The sequence below is a fragment of the Pholcus phalangioides genome, unplaced genomic scaffold (genome assembly GCF_987345545.1).
Source record: "Pholcus phalangioides strain wild (caught in Gottingen) unplaced genomic scaffold, Ppha-v1.0 ptg000010l_1, whole genome shotgun sequence".
Classification (NCBI taxonomy): Eukaryota; Metazoa; Arthropoda; class Arachnida; order Araneae; family Pholcidae; genus Pholcus; species Pholcus phalangioides.
Window position 1 is genome coordinate 32,668,997 of NW_028301603.1, and position 22,589 is coordinate 32,691,585.

Below are 22,589 nucleotides of genomic sequence, written 5' to 3' on the forward strand. Positions count from 1 at the left end.
CATTGGCATTCTTTAAATTCCAGTAAAAAATAGATGCACACATATTTATCATAATATGCAGAAAATATTGCTACCAACAAGTTCAGAAGAAAAGCCAAAAGCATTTATGCCCTTTTATTAAAAGTGTGATAAACACTTATTCAGCTCATGATAGTAATGACAGATACATTTTCAGAATGTTTGTATCTTAAATTATAACCACAACGATCCAATTTGCATTAGATTCTTCATTTCGTTCACTACACACTGTCGATGCTAAAAACAGGAAGTGGTTCCATTAATATGACTCAACCATTTATAACCCTAGGACAGTCATGTGTAAATACTGACTTGTCACAATAATCTTGATGACTGAGCATTTCAAACATTTTTGATAATTTTCTGTCCATTTTATTGCTGCAGGAGATGAGAGATTTCATGCCACAATCATTTGGAACTCTAAAGAGCGGTAAATATGCTGAAATGTTGCAGAAAATGCATTCACAGATGGTAATTCACCCATTCCTGGTTCTGAAAATTAATTCTGATTTGTTTTTGATTAATATTTCTTTGAAAGGTTTTTTTTTGTCTCATCTTATCCATTTATTTGTTTATTTCATTGCATGGTATCAGAGAACCCCCAAGATTATGATTGGCAAGACTCGTCCAGAATCACTTGCTACTGAACAAGATCAGGTAAGCCAATAGTATACTAGAGCCTTGATAATCCAAGGTTCATAGGACCAGGACCACTTCAGATTACTGCAAAAACTTGAATTATCGAAAAAAACAAAAAATTATTTAAATGATGGTTTTATTAAAAAGAAAAACACAAGGAAAAAAGCAGTACTAGCATACTTACTGTATTTTTGAATACAGTAAGTATGCTGTACTGTAAGTATACTTACAGTGTACAGTCAAACCTTGTTAGTGCGTCACCCGGTTAACATGTCACTCCGCTTAACGGGTCACTTTTTGGAAGTCCCGATTGTCCTCAGATAGGAATTGGCACAACTATGGCTTACTCCGTTTGAGTCACTCTGCTTACTAAGTCATATTTTTGCTCTCCCAATAGTGACTCATTAACAAGGTTTGACTGTAGATGCCATATGATGTGTTTCAAAAAACGAAGAATGTGAAAAGGGTGCAAAGATGAGAGGATTTGAAAAAGTTAGGGATGAGATATTGATGGTGAATGATGCAGAGACACTGATAGCTTTCAACTGTTTTTCCAATGATTTTAAGTAAGCAATTGTCCACCATTATGAAGAAAATGGTCAAACTTTCCTTTCTTTCGCTGCGTATCCCCCCCCCCCCCCCGAAAAGAAAAGCTAAAATGGTCTATGTCCATTGAAGAGAGTCAGGTATTTTACAACACCAATTGTTCCCATTATAGGGCTGGGGCTGCAGCCTTCCCATTATAGGCAGCAAATATTGCGGTCAATATGCAAAAAGTGTGTCATCTTAAATAGACTGGTTTGAAAAATGTTATGACAGCTGCTCTTTCAAACAAGGTGTCGAAAGCCTGAAACACCAAAAACAAGAAACAAGCTGATGAAAAGAAGTTTGATTACAAAAGATAGTGCAGTTGTTTTATTTTGAAAAGGGGTGGGGTGAACGAAAATATTCTTGTAAGTTAGTTTCACTGCTCCAATTTATAAATATCTGCTCCGAATCCTGAATTTTGCTTCTCCAAAATTGCTTCAAGATGGACTTTGCCACTTCCTCTCTCTGCCCCTGTATAGGATACTAAAATAGTGCTATAAAAAAAAGTCATTAATTTTTTTATAGCACTTTCAGTATCATATACAGGGGCAGTTAAATAAATGTTTTTAAATAATTTTTTTTGTTTTGTATGATTATGTTGTCTGGGGGGGGGGGTCCCATCCTACTTTTTAGTCCTGCTTTTTCTAATTTTTTGAGTGGGAGCCCTGAGTATTTTATGATTTTTTTCCAGATTTCCATCATCCTGCATATTATTGAATGAGCAGATTATATGCTGAAAATTACAGTGGCTTGGGAGGGGAAAAAATCTTTTTATTTATACGCAGCAACCTAGTTACTAAGCAAATTTCATTCAGCGGCACACTGAAATGTAAAATTTTCTTATGTCTTTAGTATGCATGTCAACCGAGAAAAATGTATTAATATGTTTTATTGATATGCAGGCCGTCAGTGCCATGAAATTTGTTCTTGAGAGAACAACGAAGAAGTATGAATTGGAAAGGAAGCAGAAAGAGTTGCAAGTTGAAACAAACAGAACATTGATGACAGAAATAAAAGAACAGGTTGGATTAACATATTTAAATTCCATATTTGATATCCATATATTAAACAGTGTCCCGAAAAATTTTGATTTTATAAAATGAAAACTTATTTAAAGCAGAAAGTATGAGGGCTGTTCGGAAAGTAAAAGTGCATGACTCAGAAAAGTAATTTTTTATTGCATATGATGGCAGCACTGATTTCAACCATGATTTTCATCCTTTCCCTCATAGTCTTTTGCTATTGCTACACCTAGTCTAGTTTGAGTAACAAAGTATTTGCAATAGCAGCGCAATATTCAGAATCCTGCCAGCTGTGAAGTGTCCTGTTGTATTCTGTTAAGCTACTCATAGCTTAAATGTGAGTACCCAGTGGATATCTGCAAAGGAATTATTTCTGTTTATGGGAAGTAAATCAAATTTTAGTCGCTGTGGTGGTTGAGTGGTCATAGTGATGGACTCGCATTGCTAGGACTCGGGTTCGAACCCCACTGTCGCCACAGTGTTGGTCGGCTGAAGTTGGTTTTCTGTGGTTCCCAACTTTGACGTACAAATGTGAGCCGATCTCCCCGTTAAAAAGTCTCGCTGCAGAAAGCAACAAGCCTACAATGGTATATACTATTCAATCATTACACTTTGTGCATAGTTAGAAAAATAGATGGCAGCACCACACATAGCAAACATTACACAGAAACAAACTTCACGGAAGGTTCACTACACGCACACACACATTCAAATATGTACCAATTCGTTTTGAAACTAATTTGATAACGTAAAGGAATAAATTTAAATTCAGCAACAAAAACCTTAAAATAGTTAAAATGAACCAGCTTATTCTGGAAAGTAAATGGGAAAAAGCAGTGTATCACAAAAGAAAAAAATTGTAAAGGAAAAAATAAAATGGCAAACAAATACATACGTGCATGATTAATAATGCCATCAAACCAGTCAAAAAAATAAATCTATATCTTTAATTGCTTTAACTTGCTTATATACAACATTTTTGCAGTCTCATCCCGTCATTTTGTCACCATTCTGCACTTGAGAAAGACGAAAAGTATTGACACTACTAAAGCTAAAGAAAGATTGAAAAATATCTGTTTTTTAACAAGATAGGAAAGGTACCCCCCCCCTCGACAAAACTGTGATAAGAACTGTTTTGTTGTCAAAAAGACACTCCCCTCCCTTTCATTAAGGCACACCCAAAAAATATGGCATCTAAATCTGGTGCTATTTACGCATTTACTTGTCAGTCGTTTATGAAAAAAAGACACTCCCCTCCCTTTCATTAAGGCACACCCAAAAAATATGGCATCTAAATCTGGTGCTATTTACGCATTTACTTGTCAGTCGTTTATAACTACATACACTGTACCTGGATCTGCCATTGTTTACATCTATAGCTCACAGGTATGGTATGTACAATTGTTTGGAAGTGGATTATTGTACAATAGAACGAAGCTATTGAGTTGGGAGATGAGAGGATTCAAGTTCCAAGAAAATATCAACTGTGTTGAGCATCCTTGACTATAGAAAACTGAAAAAGTGTTCGGTTGACTGTGTTGTTCATAAATTGATGTTCGGTTAATCAATGTTCTACTGTACAATGTGGGTCTTGTAGCCAGCGGAAGTTGTCTATGGCACTGGGATACAGGAACTAGCTCCCAGATTTAAAAAATGTTGGGACAATGGTGGCAGTTATGTAGAAAAATAATTCATGGACCAGTGAATAATTTGCGGTAGACCTTTTGTCAAACAAAAATGTTTTGAATAAATACTGGCCATTGTATATTTACTTTCTGAACACGCCTTGTAATTTCGGTCTCTGTTGACAGGTCATTTTACATTTGATGTAACAGGTTTTACTGTGACACAAAAGTTGAAAACTTGTATTATACAGTATTTTAGTTTTCATTATTATTTATCTTTTAATGAAATAGGTTTTCTGAAAGTTCATAAGTTGATTAGAGCTCAGGCTCAAAATTAAAAAAAATACTCATTGATTACACCTTTGATTGTTATAATGATTATTTAGTTGTCTGTATTGCTGGAAGATGAAGGAAAAAAAGTAAAGTTAATAAAGAAAAAAAAGATTTTAATTTCAAGCTCAATTACTTCCAAACATGCCAGAATTTGTCTTGATTCCAAAAGCTACGAATTGTTCATATATTTTTAGCTTCCTTTATTTCCGCAGAGGAAGTTCAAAAGTTCAGAGGAAGTTCACTAAGTTCAATCTAACCACCAGATAAGAGACATCTGTGATTTAATTATGTGAAACAATATTATCAATAGTTTGTCGTTCACAGCCAATTAATTTCATCGTTGATGAAGATAATTAATTAAATGTGGGTTTTACTGGATATTAGGAATAATGACATTTCCAGTTTTATGAATAGCAATCATTGTTTTAATGTTACTATTATTTCTTTGTCCCTTTTCATTCACTGAGCGGGAATTGTTTTGGGTTTCCATAAATTTTATATTTCTAAATCTGTTTAAAGGATGAAAAGTTAAGGTCTCTGGATATCGAGCTCCAAAAAGTGAAAAGGTCTAGAGAGACATCCATAAAAGAAGTTCTCACCTTGTCTTGTGCAAAAAATCTTTTGGAGATGGAACTTAAAGAAAAGGTAAGATTTTTTGTGGGAGATAAACTTTACTGAATATGGTAGACATCTTCAGGGGTGAAGTTAATAAACAAAAAAGGATGACTGAACTGTTATTATCATTGTTTGATTCATCTATCAAGTATATTTATGGACAGTAGGGCCACTGTGTCTGTGGTTTATAAATTTTGCATGGTTTGAGCATGTAATTTTTATACACTATCACATTACTTTCCCAAAGTAGGCAATATCACTCCAGTGGGGGTAGAGGGTTGAAGCTATAGCTTCAGTATAAGATCCTATGGGTTGGCTTGGGGGATGATGAGGGGAGAAAAAAATGAAAGGGGAGGGGGGCAATGAAACAAAAACTGTTTGGAAAACCATGCATTAGCATAAAAAATATTGTCTGGTTCTACCTAAATTGCAGTATTATCAACTGGGGTGACTTTGCCCAGTTTTAAAATAAAAATTAAAAATTTTCATTCAACCTGTTGGTTAAGAGTCGAAAATAAAATTTTTATGTTTAGCTCATGGTTTGTAGATGTGATTTATGTAGTTTTTATTTTAACGGTCAAACTTCAAGGCCATCTCATGTACATGTAAAGCAAATGCCTTGATGATTGCAGCGGCACAAACGATCAACCAAGTAAGTTTTAAATTGCTAGAAAACATATTTTTTTTAAAAACTGGGCAAAGTTACCCCACTTGACGGTATGACATCACATGTATAAAAGTAGTTGGCTATCCATGGCTTCAGATATCTGCGTTAAGGTGTGGAATGAATTGCTCACCATTTCGGTGGACCTACCATTTCAATTTGAGTATCCTATAACTTTTATGTGTTGTTGTGAAGCAAGGTGAGTCTCGTCCTTCAATGTTTTTTACACTGCATGATGGAAATTAAAGTATATCACCAATAGTTAGTGACAATCCATAAATGTTTGTTATAATCTTTGTATTTTAAACATAATCAAGGTTGAGAAGATCAAGATCCTGGAAAAAGCATTGGAAGAAGGATGTAAAACCAAAGATTTGTCCAAGAAAAATTCTGAACAAATTGAGAATTTGATGACAGAAAAACAGAGGCTGGAATCTACTGTGACTGCACAGGTAAAAATTTGGAACATTGATTATTGAAAATTTCTTGCTATATTTATATTTCTTCTAAAATTTTTTGAATATTATAAATACAATTTTACTTAAATCCAGCAGAATTTTTTCGTAAATAATTTACGTTATTTCTTTGGCCACATTGACTTCACTCTGATCCTGCGCATATCTTTTGATGTGCAAAATTATTTTGATTTTTTTCTGTATATGGAGGTTTTACTGTAGTTGCATATTTTAATTATTTGTACTGTATGTGTAGATATGTAAAGATGTGCTTATAAAAGAAATCCTAAACATAATCATTAAGAATAAACATTTATGATTGAGTTTTCTTGAAAATTTTTGAAACGAAGCATTAGTATTTGAGTTTCAAGTATTGAAAGTTGATATATTGTATATTATTATTAGGGCTAGGATTTTTACGACCTAGCGTCTTTTCAGAGTTTCGGATACAGAAATTCCTGAATTTTTTTTAACTAATCCAAACAAATTGACAGTGGATCATGAAGATCCTAGCCCTAACTGTTGTTATTATTGTACATTATTGATTATATTGTGCCTTGATGAAGAAATATGCAAAGATAAAAAATTTCACCTAGTTTTTTAATTTTTTTAAAAGTAAAAACTAACTTTTAAGCTTTGCCAATCCTCTGCACATAAATCAAATATTCTGACTTCACATGGTTTCATAATTGTATCAGAAATTGAGGAAAAAAAGTATTAATTTTTCAGAAAGCTGAAATATCAAAACTTCAAAAAGAGCTTGAAGAAGAGTGGAAAAATAAACAAGTACTGAAGGACCAAGTTTGGAACTTGACCAAAGAAAATGAAATTATTCAAAAACAGTGTGAAGGAAAGGTAAAGGAATTATTTGGATTTTAGTCACAACCTTAACTTTTCGGTTGTTAAATTTTTAAATCTTGGTAATTTTACTCATACTGAATTAGCTTGTGTGATTAATATCGAACAAACATTTCATCAAAATATATACTTTCAATAATGCTTTTCTATGAAATCCGATGGTAATGAAAGAAGCTGTGGTTGGGACGAATATATGTATTCTGTTGTTATTCTTTTGGCCCTTTTGCCAAATATTCGGTTTGGCTGAATGCTTATTATGTGTTCGGCCAAATATCTGTTCTTCCACAAATTCCTGTTGGTGCCCAAAGTTTTCTGTGTATGATTTCTAAGTTTTTTTTTCTGCTAATTTTCTTGTAAGTACACATAATTTCACAATTTATCAGCATGCCTACCAACATGTCATAGGTGTACATAAATTCTGTAAAAAAATTATTTTGAACTTTTTTCCCAGGAATAAAGAAAATTCTTGGTTTTATTTTTCTTCTGATTTTTTAAGCCCCAGTATAAGAAATAAATGACTTCATAGGACAAATGTGTCTATGAAAAATATGGATAATATTAGTTTAAACATATCTAATTGGTGCTGAGGTATTTTCTGCGTAACTTAGTTATCATTGGACTAAAATCAGTAATTTATTATACAATTGTAATTGGTTTATGGGCCATAGTTTGTGCACCCAAAAATGGTTTGAAAAGATGAAAGAATATCGATATTCTTTATATCTTCTATGTTCTTCTCTCATCTTTTCTAGATAAAGTTGATAAAATAAATGTATATAGTTTTTATGCTTGTCACAGAAAAGACCCTAGGATAAATCAGTGCTCTGTTGGCAAAATGTTGTTAGCCACTTTTCCCAAAAAATGTGGTTGTTCGCATTCCAGAGTTGTGTTCGTTAAAATTTTGGAAAATGGCAAAATTTCGTTTTTCTCTTTCAGTTTATGAGGAAAAAGTGGATGCAAATTGTAATAAATCAAAAAGCCACGGTATCACACGTTGGCATAATATTATTTACAAATTTGCCATTGTGAAACTAAAAGAAAGTAACACAACATTTTGCTATCTGAGCACGTTATAATGTTAATAATAAATTTAGCTTGAAATAATGCTCTGTTTGTTCTAAAATAATAAACATTTAAAGAACAATTAATCCTTTTAGTAATATTAAGGCATGCTTATCTGTACTATTTGTTAAATTGGATTATAGGTATCGTGACTAGAGTTTATTTTTTAAATATTAATTTTTAAAAATTAAATTTTGCTTGCAAAAAATTAATTTCAATTGTTTAAAATTATTCTCAATTCTATTTTGAATTTAAAAAGAAATGTCTTAATTTTCTTTATGGATGTAATGAGAGAATTTTAAAAGAAGCCAAAATATTCCGCCACTGAATATTTAGTAGATCAATATCCTGGCAATTCAATATGGGAATTTTTTGTGTTAGATCAATTTTGATCATTTAAATCATCCTCAATTTAATTTTCAATCTAAAATGAAAACACTAATTTCATTTGTTGATTGTAATGATCTTTAAGAAAAGCTAGTATTTAGCCGGCTACAAAATTAACTGAATATTCGGCCAAATCACTGCTTTCCCCATTTCTAGTAATGATATTATAACGCAGCAGTTCTCAAACTGTGAATCCAGCATCTTCTTTGAAAAGATGCAGAGGTTTCTTGGAGGAAGCATGAAAACTTAAGAATTTCCTGAAAGAAAGTTCCTGAGTATGAGTAATAAGCTTATTTTTAATCCCCCTACCTTCATGTGAATAAACAAAGCATGATGAGTCAGTCACGTGTACATTTTTGACTTCAGGGAAGCCATAATAGCAAAAAAAAAAGCCCTTATAAAGATTATATTTTGGTAGGAAAAAATATTTTCACAGAATTTTATTTACTTTTACATTTCATTCAAACGTTTCATTGAAGTGCGATGAAAATGCTTCTTTTTTTTTTTTTATAATTTAAGCCAGTGAATTTTTTGACTTGCAGCATTTGCTTGATATCTCGGTTTTCAATAAATATTTCCATTAAATACATTATTAGGCAGAAATGAATATAAATAGTAAATATTTTAGGGCAATAGAACACCAGTATTTCGCCCCCTCCCTGCCCAATGGTGTTTCAAGTCGAATACTATACGTGAAAATTTTCAGGTTTCAGCAGATTCAGAAGCACAGAACATGTTACTTGCAATGGTTGCCAGTAAGTCCATCGCAGTGGAGGAAATCAAGTCTCTGCAAGCAGAGCAGGAAAAGGTAAAAATAGCTGCTTGCTCTCCAGTAGATTTCCTGCACCTCTACATGCATTTGTTTGCTTGGTCTTGGACTGTGTTTTCTTCTTACTAACACAATTCCTTAAATTAATCTCTGTTTTAATGTGGGTTTGCCTTTTTTTCCCTGTAATAACAGTCATTCATATTTTAGAATTGTGCAAGTACTTAATTTGGACGTTTTTTTTGCTTTTGCTTTTTAGTTTATTTTATTTTTCTGCCTTGTCTCAAGTGAATTTGGCCAATTAAAAAAAGAAACCACAGTGTACATTCGTCCCTCAGTATTTGTGGCATTACACATAATAAGCATGGCACAGAAACAAACTTCACGTTAGGTTCACAACATATACACACACACATTCCAGTATGCCTCAAAGCAGAATGTTTAGCACTGTTCTGCGACGAGCCCTCAGCTGACTGGAAATGTTCTGCGGTAAAAATGTAATAGCGTTTTAATAATAGTGTGCGCTAATTGTTCTGCGACGTACGTCACAGATTTTGGCACATTCTACTTTGGGGCCAGTATGTGCCAATTCGTTAGAAATTCCGTAGAGGAATGTGTACGAGGTGCATGTATGGTTATGTAGTTGTAGTATTCACGGGGTTACATTTCGCTAATGTCCGCGAATAAAGAAAATCCATGAATAACACAAACCATAAACTTAAGTTTTTTTGGTGTCTCGTTTATACAGTATCTGCTTTGTGTGGAAGAAGTAGAGGGGTGGGGGGCGGTGATTCTAGGCGATGTCTTCTGAAAGAATAAATTGCTGTAAGCTGTTTCTTCTAAATTTCAGTTAATTTTATAAAGTATAGTGACAAGGATTCCTCTACCAATTTTTCTACATGTGAAAAACCCTTCCTTATCACAGATGGGTCTATTTCATGGAAGCAATCCACTACCAATTAAAACTTACGAAGCCTTTGCTCATAATGGACTTGTCTTCTACTTCTCAATTCTTAAACATCTTCTGTTTCAAAAGCATTCATCTTGATTATACAGTTAATTTACTTCTCTAATTTCTTCCACGTCTACATCAGTGAACCCTCTTCCATTAACAATCTAGAAAAAAGTGTTTTAATAGTCCAATATTCTCTATTGCTCATACAAGATACTGGGAGGTGTGACTTATTTTTTCCTTCAATGCTCACAGATTTGCAGATTTAATAATGATGGCTATAGTGTGCAAGTTATGCAATACATAACTGGTGCATAACATTTTTTTAAAATGTTTATTTAATACTGCAACACTTATGTTTTGTTCCGAGAATTACCATCACAACTGCGTTTTCCAGAAAACTGGGAAAGTGACTACGAATACGAAAACCGTGAATATGGAATCCGCGAATACAGAGGGGTGACTTTACTGCATGTAGCCTTTCCTATTTGAATTTTTTGCACTGTCATGTGATCTTGAAATTCGAGAATGTTTAAGTGAGAATACATTCAATGTAATTTTAAATTTGATGCAATCTATCCATTTGTATTGACGAAACACTTCAAATCATTTGACTTCTTAAAACTCATAGTTCAAAATCTTTCAGCTGCTATGGGTTTTTCCCATCATTTTTAGATTTTTACACATTTTTAACTATGATGTAACAAAAAATATCCTTGAGGATACTGAAACAATTGTTTCCCTGTTTAAAATTGATCAAGTTGTTTGTAAACTTGGTGAATGAATGAGTTTTTCCCTCCAGTGTTCTTTTATATTTTATTGAAAACATTAGATATGAGTTTTTTAGTCGAAATTTGGTTTCATACATTAAGAAGAGTTGTCTCTTGAGGTCATAGAGATTTACTTTAGCTCATTTGTGAAGACCCTTTGTTCCTTGTTTGCTTGTAGATCAATAAAGTTAGATGTGATGTCTGTGAGTCAGCACATGTCCAGTAATACAACCAAAGCACATTCATTCTCCCGGCATGAATCAAAAATTAGCCTTGGAGTTGTTTTCTTTCTTCAGGAATGATGAATTTTCTCTTGTGGACAACCTCTTGAATGTATGAAAACATATTCAGAATTTGTGAACTAATCTTAAAGAAGACTGTCAAAAAACAGTTGGGGAATTTGTTAATTTGTCTGGTGTATCCCAGAGCTCCTTACTTATGAATTTTGAGGGAAGAGTTGTGAATGTGGAAGGAGGTGCGGGAAGTGTTCCTTCTCATTAGATGATGCACGTTCATCACTGCTTTTGATCAGTCATGAGCATGTTAGGCACAAATTTTGCTCTAATTCTTTTCATTTGTGATTTTTGGCTCAAATATTATCTGTTGGCGGGAACTCCAAGGGACATTGATTGTACAAATCAGCGAAATTTTAATATGCTTTTATTTTACACTATCCTCCTCCTGTAATGTGGGCTGATCAATTTTCTGTCTCATACTTGCAGATGAATAAGGTAAGCTTCTGGAATGACCTTTCAGTTTGATGCTGAGTTTGAAAGTCAGCTTTAAAAAAAAGAAGTAGCATTTTCTCTCAGCATATTCATTCATATAACTCAAAAGTTTTCTGAAAGAGAAATTGAGATACTTTTGAAAAGTAATACTCAGGCAAATAATAAATTCATCAGGCTCAAGTGACAGTAATTCTGAAGATCATAGTGATGTAATAATTCAGTTCACAATGTAGCTGCGTAATATATATCAGCCTATACATATATGGCTCCTCTAAAACATTTGTTAGCCCAGTCAGAAAAACTGAAAGAAACTTAGTTGACCAAAAAATCAGTTAGCTGAGGTATCACTAGGCATTTTCTGTTGATAAAAGCCATAACATTTTTGCTTGCTTTTGAGGTTTAAGAAAAGTTTTTGGAATTTTTTTCTATCCGTTTATCTTTACTGTATGTATATTTGTATTGTATGAACGTGAAACATTTAAGTTCTGTGCTTTCCGTTTCCAGCTTTCTGAACTGCTTCGAGACATGAGTATAGAAAGGGAAGAGTTGTATGCAAAAATAGAAGACCTAAAACAAGATATTTTGCTTGTAAGTTTTTTTTTCCTTCTAAAACAATTTCCTTCCTTCCAAAATATAACTTATTTGTATAACGTTCAAAAATTAAGTGTTGTTTTTATTATGCATGCATGATAATTTTTATCATTCAATTAAGAGAATCTTGTTGAGTTTCCTGTCAAGTGGGATACAACTTTGACTACCCATGCAAAAATCATTATGCATAACGATAATGGTGTTGATAGTAACTAGTACTATTTAAATAAGAAAATAGCAGAGCTAAAAAGTTATCTTGAAGTCGACTCGCTCAGTGGGATGGTTTTTCTCTTTTGGAAACATACTCTGAAATTTCTGAGATCAAAGATATTAATTGCACAAGTCTTAACCTGGGGTCTTGGACACTTCAGTTTTTGTCCAACAGGCTTTATAACGTTTTAGTTTTGATTAAAAAATTTACAGAAGTGCGAAAACCTTCTATAAATTTTATCACAAAATTTTTGTTGGTGTTTTTTTCCCCATTTATTTTTTATTCTTATTTCTATTTATTTTTTATTCTTATTTCTATTTATTTTTTATTCTTATTTCTATTTATTTTTTATTCTTATTTCTATTTATTTTTTATTCTTATTTCTATTTATTTTTTATTCTTATTTCTATTTATTTTTTATTCTTATTTCTATTTATTTTTTATTCTTATTTCTATTTATTTATTTATATTTATTTTTTACTTTTGCTTATAAAGTTGACACTTTAAAATTTCCTTTTTGTTTATTGCTATTTTTGGTTGCAATTATTTTCTTTTCTTTAATCAGCTGAAAAGTCAAGAAGCAGCATTAAAAGAAGCTCATGAAAATCTAAAAAGTAAACATGCTGAGATGGAGAAATCTTTAAGTGTAAGAATTTAAAATTTTTCTCCAAATACATGGGCTCCTTTTGCTTTCCTTTTGGTTTTTTTAATTTTTAACCTTTGTGAACTATTAAAAAGTTGTTGCCTTGTCTTCACTGAACCACACATACACACACACACACAAAGGAAAAAAAAAAATGATTCTAAGTGCAATATTTGCTGACATACTGGGCATTGAAAATTGAGGGGGGACATCTCATGATTTGGAAAAGTTTTAAAAAACTGCAACAAGAATCTTTCCAATTTTTCCTCCAAGTTTATCCCATAATATATGCTGTTCTTTCCCCTTATTTTCAGTGATTTTTTAATACAAATATATCTTGGCTAATATTGCACTTGGAAACATGGATTTTTTTTTTGTTCGACTCTGGCAACATTGCAATCAGAGGACGGAAGACGGGCGGTGGAACCATATAAAAAATTATATTTCTTATTTTAATGCATTTTTATGGCCCCTAGTAAAATAAATTGTGTATTTCTTAAATGGGCTTGTTATTTGAATACCTTTTCTCATTCAAAGTAAGTTTCTGTAGCCAGAAGTTTACAAGTTATTTGAGCTGAAATGGACTTAAGTTTTCACCCTCTGTATACATATGTTATAGCCATTCCCAAGTGTGAGAAACACCTTTTTACAGTTTTTCTCTCCTTCTTAAATAGGCTAAAGCACAAGTGGAAAGGGAAGACATGCCAGGTTCAAGCACTGAAGATATGCAACAAAACCTGGCTGAAGCTGCTGAATTGTACAGAAAGCAGTTCATGGAAATACTGTCTTTGAGAAAACTTGTAAAAAAGCTGGAGAAACGTCAGGAAGTGGGAGTATGTAAACATTTTCTTGTGATTGTTAGATTAAAAAGCTTAATTTACCAACATATTTTGCATATAATCAAATCTGCCTTTTGCCATAAGCAATTAACTAGGTGTTTACCTGGCAGTGTTTGTGTGTATCTCGCATTGTGTCTGTGTGAAGTTAGTGCGGTCAACCTATATTTGAAATTATGATTGAAGTGCAATTATTTAATATTTGAACTGCTTGTGGGGGTCTGCTGTTCTTAGTGGTGACATTTTAATGGAAAGATAGGCATGCACATATCAATGTACTGCCATTCTGTACATGAGGAGTGTTTGATGTACAAGGTTTTTAAATTGAGTTTTTGTTTCAGGCATGTAAAAGATGTAACAAGGACGACCAGGTATCATATCAGTCAGATTCTAGAGCCAGTTCAGACAGCGATGTGATTTTCATCCCTTCCAGAGGAAATCATAGTGCAGGATTAGCTAGAGTTCTTCAGTCGGCATGTGAGGCTGAAGTACATCAAGCCCGTAGTTGTGTATGTAAACCTATGTTATGTATTTAATATGTATATAATATAATTATGTATATAATACCTATGTTATGTATTTTAAAAAGTAGCATCTCTGGGCCATGAGAGAAACGCACAATTGTTACCCTGAAGTCTCTTCCTTGATAATTTGGGTCCAGATGTAATTAAACTGCTGTAATTCTGATATAGCTCTGCATCCTTTATCTCTATTGGTTGTAATTTTACCTGCCCCTTCATTACGTGTTACGGAACATGTGAATTTTTTCCTCGAACGTGGCGTTGTTTTCTTGAGATAAAAAAATTCTTTCACTGTTTTCTAAATTTTGTTGAAATTAAAACAGTTGATAACACTAATTAAAATAGAAAAAGGTACATATCCCTCAAAAAGAAAAACAAAATTGATAAAGTATTTGTCATTATCATGGCACTCTCCTCAAGAGTTGGGATGACAGGACTCCAGCCCAGGGGGGACTGTGACAGTTCTTGTCATTTTTTGTTCTTCACTAAAAAATTTTTGTTTTTGATTTCCACCCAAAAATCCCATCCTTGGGGTTCTTGTGGCAGGATGTGAGGGCCATGGCCGTTATAAAAGCTTGTGAGACTTTATTTTTTTGCAGATATACTGAGAAATCCTCGTTTTTTCTTATTACTTTTCTTTTTCGAAATTCTAAAATTTTGTTTTTGAGTTAATTAACACCATATGGTTTTCCCAGGACGCATATGCTACCAACTATAACATAAAACAAATTACGAACAACTTATCGTTGTGTTACCACTTTTTATTTTTCTTGCAGAGATCTGTATATTTAATACTGTCTGTATATTATACTTATCTTAGGTTTTTTTATCTGTGTATTTGTTGTGAGCCATGACCACCAACATCCAGCAGCAGGAACCCCTGGACTGAGATCTTTAATGGGCCCCTAGGCCAGCCTTTCTCACCGGCCACTCCATAGTGGATATATAGTGCCTGTCACAATGAGGCTAACTTAATCAAAAATAAGCAGTACACTTTCGAACCAGGATTTCAGAACTTCCAAGTCTTTTTGTGATAATCTTCAGACTTTTTCGGCTTGCCACCTTTGACGAAACCAATATTACTGCCTTCCAACAAATGCATACGTTCACCATGCACCTTAGAGTTATCCCCCCCCCCCATGACTGTCTAGTGTATGTCATAGCTCGTGGGTGAGAAAAAAGAAAACCTTGTTAACAGCAACAAATCCAGTCCAAAGATTCCGATAGGCAGCAGTCGAGTGGTTATTGAGCTCTAGATATTTTTAAAAAATCTGATGATTCTTTCTGAATTCCCCTGTACATATTTCACCTATTGATTATATTGTACAGGTAAAATTTGAGAAAATTGCAATTGATGGTACATGTGTGGTAAGTAGCTGTTCAGCTGAGAGAGTTGAGGCATTTTTTAGTTTTGACATAATTTTACGTATGATGTGCGAAAAATAAAAATAAATTTCGTATTCAAACATTTCCATTTTAAAAAAAATCTCTCACGATTCCCCTAGTTCATTAACACAACCCACACTTTGGGAATCACTGCTTTAAAGCAGGGCTGGAACCGGAGAGGGGGACCGGGAGAACTGCACCTTGTGGCAAAATTTAGTGGGCAGCAGTTTTGGTAGGAAACAAAGAAAACCGTTATGAAATCATCAAATTTTTAAGTTGGGGGGGGGGTGGCAATTATGGCCCTGCCTTAAAGGAACAAGCACCAGCTTGTAACACTTACATATGCTTGCTTAGATTGCATCTGCGTCTCTGACATGTGTAGTGACACGACGTACTAGCTGCACAATGCCAGTTTTTTCTATCACATTGATGTTGGGAATCAAACCCAAATAACAATAGCATTTAACCAGTGTAAAAACCACAAAGTTTTTTCATTGTGGTGCTTAGCATTTTCTTATTTTTTGTATAATTTTTTTCTAAAATTTTTATACACCCCTAAAATTTGATGTAAAATATTTTCATTCTTTTTTTCACGGAGAAGTACAGGAGATATATATTTTTTTCTTTTTAGCTTTTGGAAACTGGAAACAACCAACCGCCTACACCTTTGAAAGTGTCTGATGGTTTGTAATTCAAACTTTTTTTTCGACATCGTTTATTTCTTACAGCAAATTTGTAGCAATGTTAGGGAGTCTTAAAAAAAAATTACAATGAATTACCATACAAATGTTAAACCAACACCAATCTTTCTCTCTCTCTCTCTACTCCCTTTCAAATATTATAAACATATCTACTCTGACGTATTTCTTCGAGAAAACGGGAAATTAAGACCTTAAATATGGGCTGTTTCTAATTGTCATACAAAAAGAACCCAATTCTTTGCACAGTTGCCAATCTATCTTTTTTTTTTATCTTTTCATGCAAAATGAAATAGCTTGCAGAAAATGATTCAAACTTTTTAATCCGTTTCTTCTGAGTCTCCAAACTCATCGTAATTCGTCAGATCCTCACGTGGTGCGCCATCTTCGTTTTTATCCTCACCTGGGCTGTCATTGTCATTTTCAAAGAGGATACCATCTTAAGTTCCGTCCATCGCATTGCTGATGCAACACTTTCTAAGGGTCAGCGGAAACAGAATTCTGCCCATTGGTACACTAGGCCAATGTCAGATTTCTTCAAAGCACCACTGTTTGTAGTTTCTTGATCATCGGAAGTCATCCATTCAATCCACAAATTCCTCAAATAGTCTTTGAGAGGCTTGTTCATGCTCACATCTAAAGGCTGTGCAAATGACGTTAGCCCACCTGAAATCAAAGCTAATGATGTTTTCGATTTCTTTGCCTTAGCTTTGACATTATCGGTTCTGTGGGGTTTGAACATATCCCATACCAATAATGCGGGTGCCGATATTTTCTCATCGAAAACTGACCCGAGTATAAGCCCCCCCCCCCCACTTGAGGAACGAATTTTTCCACAAAAAAACTCGGCTTATACACGAGTATATACGGTAGATAAGATTTGTTCTCCTCTATCTATATATAGCTTGAGGTGACAGTCAATAGATGGCGCTTTCATTTCCAACCAAGCGATATGGCCAGAGTTGGTGTTTGACGAAGTAGTTTGAAAATAAGTGTCTTCTTGACATTTATTTTTTTGATTTCCACGATTGGCTCCACTTTGTGATTTTTTTTCTCTCTCATCCTAACCTGTTTTTATACCATTCAAGTGAGTTTTTATATGAATGAAATTTTAACTTTTTTGTCTTCTTGTTTCAGATGTGCAATTCGTTCCACGTATTCAGAAGAGCGATTCAGATACAGGCGAGTTCATCAAGGTAGTTGAGCCAAGAATTAAGGAAGATAACAGCTGTGTAAGTTATATACTTCACAGTTTCATTGTGATAGAATATCAATCGGCCTATAATTTTCCTATTTATAATATAATGGTGTTAATTTTTATCTCTTAGTCTATACAAATCATTTCCATGGATTCTTTGACTTCTGGTATCCTGTCTGCTGGAAATGCATCGACGGTGGCTGGTAAGTTCATTGGTTTCACTCTAGTTCGTACCTACTTGTTAATCTTTTAGTGATGTGTGTTATAGAATACGCAGTGAAAAATGCTATGCGAATACGTGCTAAAAGTGTTATATACTGAAAACATTAAATAACTGATTGCCTAATCTAGATTCTTATGTTAGTTAAATTCTAATGGTACTGCAAAAGAAAGTCAAAATATTTAAACGTGTGTTGTAACCAAAAGCTACTGTATACAAGTGCGCCTCACATTATGTGATCAATTGGTTCATGTAAAGGGAATTGAATTTCACATGGATAAACTGCGGGGGGGTTTCTTCAAAAGGATAAGGAAAAATAAATCCAACTTCCAGCAGCAATATGATTGTTGTTTTTTAAACAAATTAATTATTCAGACTTGAAAACAAATCTCATCAATAATAATTCAATACTTTTTGCTTCTGTCTTTTCACTACTTCTGATTGATTCTAGTGTGAGTGTTTTTGTTCCTAAAGAGCCCGATATGATAGGCAGATGACTTTTTTAATGAAAGCAGTCGAGATTCAGCTTACAAGCAGCATCTAATGCTTTTGTTATGAAAACTTTAGAAGCAAAAATAGAGAGAATTATGAGTATCCCTTGTAAGTATGACAATTCTAGATTCATTAAGATCATTTTATTCAATTAAATTTCTGATGGTATTGTCAATGTGTCACCAAAAGATGCTCAATAACAAGATCTGGTGAGATCAGATGAATTAGTGTTTTTTCTACATTTGTCTCATCAACAAATCTTGTCATTTCAATTGTATCAATTTGGAAGCCTATTTTCAGGATTAAAATCAAACTACAGACAAAATTTTGCAGATCATAATTTATAAAATTAACTTCGCAAAATCATGTTACAGCAAAATAGCTTAAAGTGAAGCCATGTAAAGCAAGTGATAACCTGTATTGAGTAATTAAATTCCTGTTAAAATAAAATATTCATATCACAGGGAAACTTAGTTTGTCCCTTGGCATTTAGTGCAATGTGATTCTATTTTTTTTTTTCAGCCAGTGATTTATATCGAGAAGAGCAATCCTTATCAAGTGTTGCTGAGTCGGAGAAAGTTTATACTCCAGCCCCAGCTCTATCCAGGACATCAATGCCATACGATGAAATCGCTTCAGCTCCAAGCTTCATTGGTTTTCCACCCAATGCCAGTGATAATGATGTCTGTGAAGTTGGTACAAAACAGAGCTCTCAACTTAATTCGATAGTGTAAGTATTTTATGTGTGAATATTATTCCATTGTTGAATTTGTATTAGTTCATGCAGTTGAACTTTATAGTTGTTAAACATGCATTTTTGTGTCCCGTCAAAGTGATTTTTTTCTTTTTTTTTTGGATGTGGCCTATGCAGTGGGTATATCAAGGCTCCTACAACCTGGAAAGTCAGGGGGGAAAAAAATTGTGGTCAGAGATTAGACTGGAAAATCAGGGAAATTTCTAAACACCTGAATATTTCGTCAAAAGATTGTAAAAACTATGAGTGAAAAAAAAAAATATATAGATAATTCACACACATCACATCCTTACACTCACTTTTATTTATTTAGTTTCCTTTCTACAGACCTGCCAACTGTCCGAATTTAGGCGAGATTTTGCACCCTTCCTCCCGCTGTCTGGAATTTTTAGAAATTTCCCCTGATTGTAGCCAAAATTAGACTTTTTCTCAATTTTAGCGGAAAAATTGTAAGCTTTAACTGCACGTATGCAATTTTCAACATACACCTCGCAGGATGAAAAGTAAATTAGAGTTGATTAGATGATCACTGATGGCAAAAATCGTGCAGCTCTTGACGAATGGACAATTTTTTCCTACTGTGAAATGGGTTCCTCTATGACAGCGCTCGACTGACAACTAATTGTGCTCTCCGTCATCTTTGGCCTACGGCAATGCTCACCAGGCATCAGCTTGATTTATTTTTATATGTTATGTTTCGAAAAACCAGTTCGTCAGCTTTTGAGAACGCTAGATTTAGTGTATATGTAGCTGTTCCTGCCCCTATTTCATTAGTTCTGTCATGCCGTTAAAATCACCTGTGCTGCCTTCGGCCACGTTTCGAAATTGGTATTTGTTTGGTTCCACTGCACGGTTGGTCTGGATTCTGCTTTGCATTAACCACTGGGAGTACTGTAGGTTACAGTAGTTGTGGTGATCTATTGGAGCTCTGCACGGCCACTGTTGTGTGACGAACGCGTGGAAAAAGCTTGAGCGATACAGTTGTATTGGAAATCAAACTGGGGACATACCAGATAGCATAAAGAACTAAAAAGACTGTGGTCAATGGCGTCCGTGTGTGAATTTTTACCACTTTTTTCACTGCATAGACATAATGCAACTACACCTCTCTAAATTACCAATGCAGATGTGGGCGAAATGTAAGGAAGTGAATTTTTCTGACAGTAGCCTAACAACCCAGATTTATACATTGCGGCGAATGCTAGCCAGCTTAATCACTTTTTTCTTTATCTCATTTCACCCTTGTTTAGGTCGGAAAAGTCGGCCCAGGTATCGTTTATCAGCTGCCATCACTGTGGACTTGAGATCCCAACAGACGGCGATGACTTGACGCTGTTAGTCGACCACCTCCATGAATCGCACAACCAGTATACTTGCCCAGTCTGTGGTGTTGTGTATGACGGAACTCTTCCTATGGATTACTACAAGATGCATGTTGAAAGTCACTTCAATGACTAATGAACTTGGTATCAGTGTAATACAGAGTGTATTCATTTTATGAGCATTATAGTATGTAAACACACTATAATATTATGAGAATGTGTTAATGTAACTTGTAACTTTTGTTTTTTTTCTTTTTCTATTTTGATATTACAGTGATTGGGAGCATCAGAAATTACATATAAACAGAACTTATTTTGTTTTCTCCATTAGCGCAGCTATGTTAGATTCGGATTATTTTGAACTATAATGTATGTTGTTTTCCGCTAGTGATAGTTTTTTTTTAATTCACTTATTTATACTCTAATCTAATGCATGCTATTCCTTTTGCAAAACATGCCTGCTTTAAAATCTGTGACTGTATTAAGAAGGGGGGGGGGGAATGAGAATTTTTGCCTCTGAAGTAAAGGTGCATATTAGTTTCAACTGAATAATAGAACATATTAAAATAGCTTTTTTAATAACAGACAGTCTAGAGATTCCATCCTTCCACTTTCCCAGACATAATATGGAGATTTGACTCTCAATAATGACAGTCAAATTATTATTTCTTTCCAATGAGCAATTTTATAATAAATTAAAACAGGGGTGGCAAACTTCTTTCTATTCGAGCGCCAACGTTGTGGTCAGCTGCAGCATTGCGGGCCTCACCCTCCGTGTATAAGCCGCACCAGTAAAATGATCCAGAAAACTCGGAGATTTGTATGCTCCATGAATAGCATGATGAAACACGGGCAATTTAGTCATTAAACTTTTACCCTGGGATTTGTACTGCTTCACATCATAAGCAGACACTTAATTCCATGTTTATCTGGCAGGTATATAGGATTTTTATTATCGGATGAAAAATGTGCTAAAAAGTCAGTCATGTGAAGTGTTACTACCATATTTCAATATTTGATGCTTCTGTAGATCTCATAAAAGTACACAGAACTAGATTCATGATACATATATTCTTATTGTGTGAGCTACTTTCTTTAACCAGAATATCTGTGGTTCAGTTCAAAGAAGTGCCAGTTGGAGATTACTATAAGGAAACTAACCATGTTAACCAAAAAACAAAAACAACTGAACACGTTGTAACAATCTCTCTCGCAGCAAATGTTTAGATTCAATTTATGGTGATGTACCACCAATTGTTTTGAGTTGAGGAACTATCTGCAAGACTTCTGAACTTCTGCTCCACCTCTCGAACTCCCAAAAAACTTGTTTGCCTTCCAAATTTCGTTGCAGAACAATCGCTGCTACTGTAGAATAATCTGGAAGTATTTTAAGAAAAGTGTGTGGGAAACACTATTTGGGAATTTTTTTATTGCAGAACATTTCCAGTTAGCGGATGGGTCATTGCAGAACAATGCAAAGCATTCTGCTTTGGGGGGCTATACACCCTTCTCTTTCCAGTTTTTTACACCTGATTTCAGGTTTTCTAATTTAAATATTTAATTGTAGTTGTTGGCAAGGCCATAGCGAGATAGTGGGGGGGGGGAACTTGGAGGTTGCCCCCTGCCCCGAAATGTGAGAAAATGAACGGAGAAAGGGAAAAAGATGACCAAATCTATTGTTCTACCACTTTGGTTCCCCCCGAACGAAATTTCTGGCTACAGGCCTGTTTGTTGGTGCCAAACATGATGTAACATTTTTCCAAAAGGGGGTGAAACACTTTTATAGTCATCTTTGTGCAGAATTTGTGTACTCTCAAAAATTTCCCTAATTCTCATTCTTTGAGGTTGGCAGCTATGACATAGCTTTGTTAATAGTGGCATAGTAATGCCTCTGACAAACGTTTTTTTTTAAACGTACGAGTTACGTTAGCTTTAGTTCTATATACATTTGGTGTATCTTTTGTTCAGTTTTTCTCCCCCCCCCCTCCTCCAAGAAACATATGCATATATAAAATCTGTAAAAGCCCACTTTTATGAGGCAAGTCAATATTTATGACGTTAACATGTTACACCTTAAGCAATTTTGGTTCTATAGTTTTTTTTTTCTTCTTTTTAGAGTGAAACGTGATTGACATTATGCTTATTGTTGAGTGTATATTATATTAACATATATTTAATAAATACAACATTATTAATGAAATTTTTTTTAAATGCGTTAATATAGCGCTTATGATT

General features: G+C 34.1%; 1 protein-coding gene across 4 annotated transcripts in view; it reads left to right on the forward strand.

The window, feature by feature from the left end:
• LOC149081309 (uncharacterized) overlaps positions 1–22,258 on the forward strand; it is a 45,667-nt gene extending 23,409 nt beyond the window's left edge. Inside the window, exons 7-22 of one of the 4 annotated variants that reach the window (XM_089238145.1) lie at positions 403–489; positions 613–675; positions 2,148–2,267; positions 4,745–4,870; positions 5,822–5,956; positions 6,689–6,814; positions 8,973–9,074; positions 11,987–12,070; positions 12,850–12,930; positions 13,602–13,760; positions 14,105–14,272; positions 16,302–16,353; positions 17,506–17,600; positions 17,697–17,769; positions 18,801–19,008; positions 20,283–22,258. In XM_089238145.1, coding sequence (XP_089094271.1) covers positions 403–489; positions 613–675; positions 2,148–2,267; positions 4,745–4,870; positions 5,822–5,956; positions 6,689–6,814; positions 8,973–9,074; positions 11,987–12,070; positions 12,850–12,930; positions 13,602–13,760; positions 14,105–14,272; positions 16,302–16,353; positions 17,506–17,600; positions 17,697–17,769; positions 18,801–19,008; positions 20,283–20,490 — 1,887 coding nt within the window. In that variant the 3' untranslated portion in view covers positions 20,491–22,258. The remainder of the gene's footprint in view (positions 1–402; positions 490–612; positions 676–2,147; positions 2,268–4,744; positions 4,871–5,821; positions 5,957–6,688; positions 6,815–8,972; positions 9,075–11,986; positions 12,071–12,849; positions 12,931–13,601; positions 13,761–14,104; positions 14,273–16,301; positions 16,354–17,505; positions 17,601–17,696; positions 17,770–18,800; positions 19,009–20,282) is intronic. The other 3 variants (XM_089238147.1, XM_089238146.1, XM_089238148.1) reach the window with 3 other exon arrangements.
• Positions 22,259–22,589: the final 331 nt, after the last annotated feature.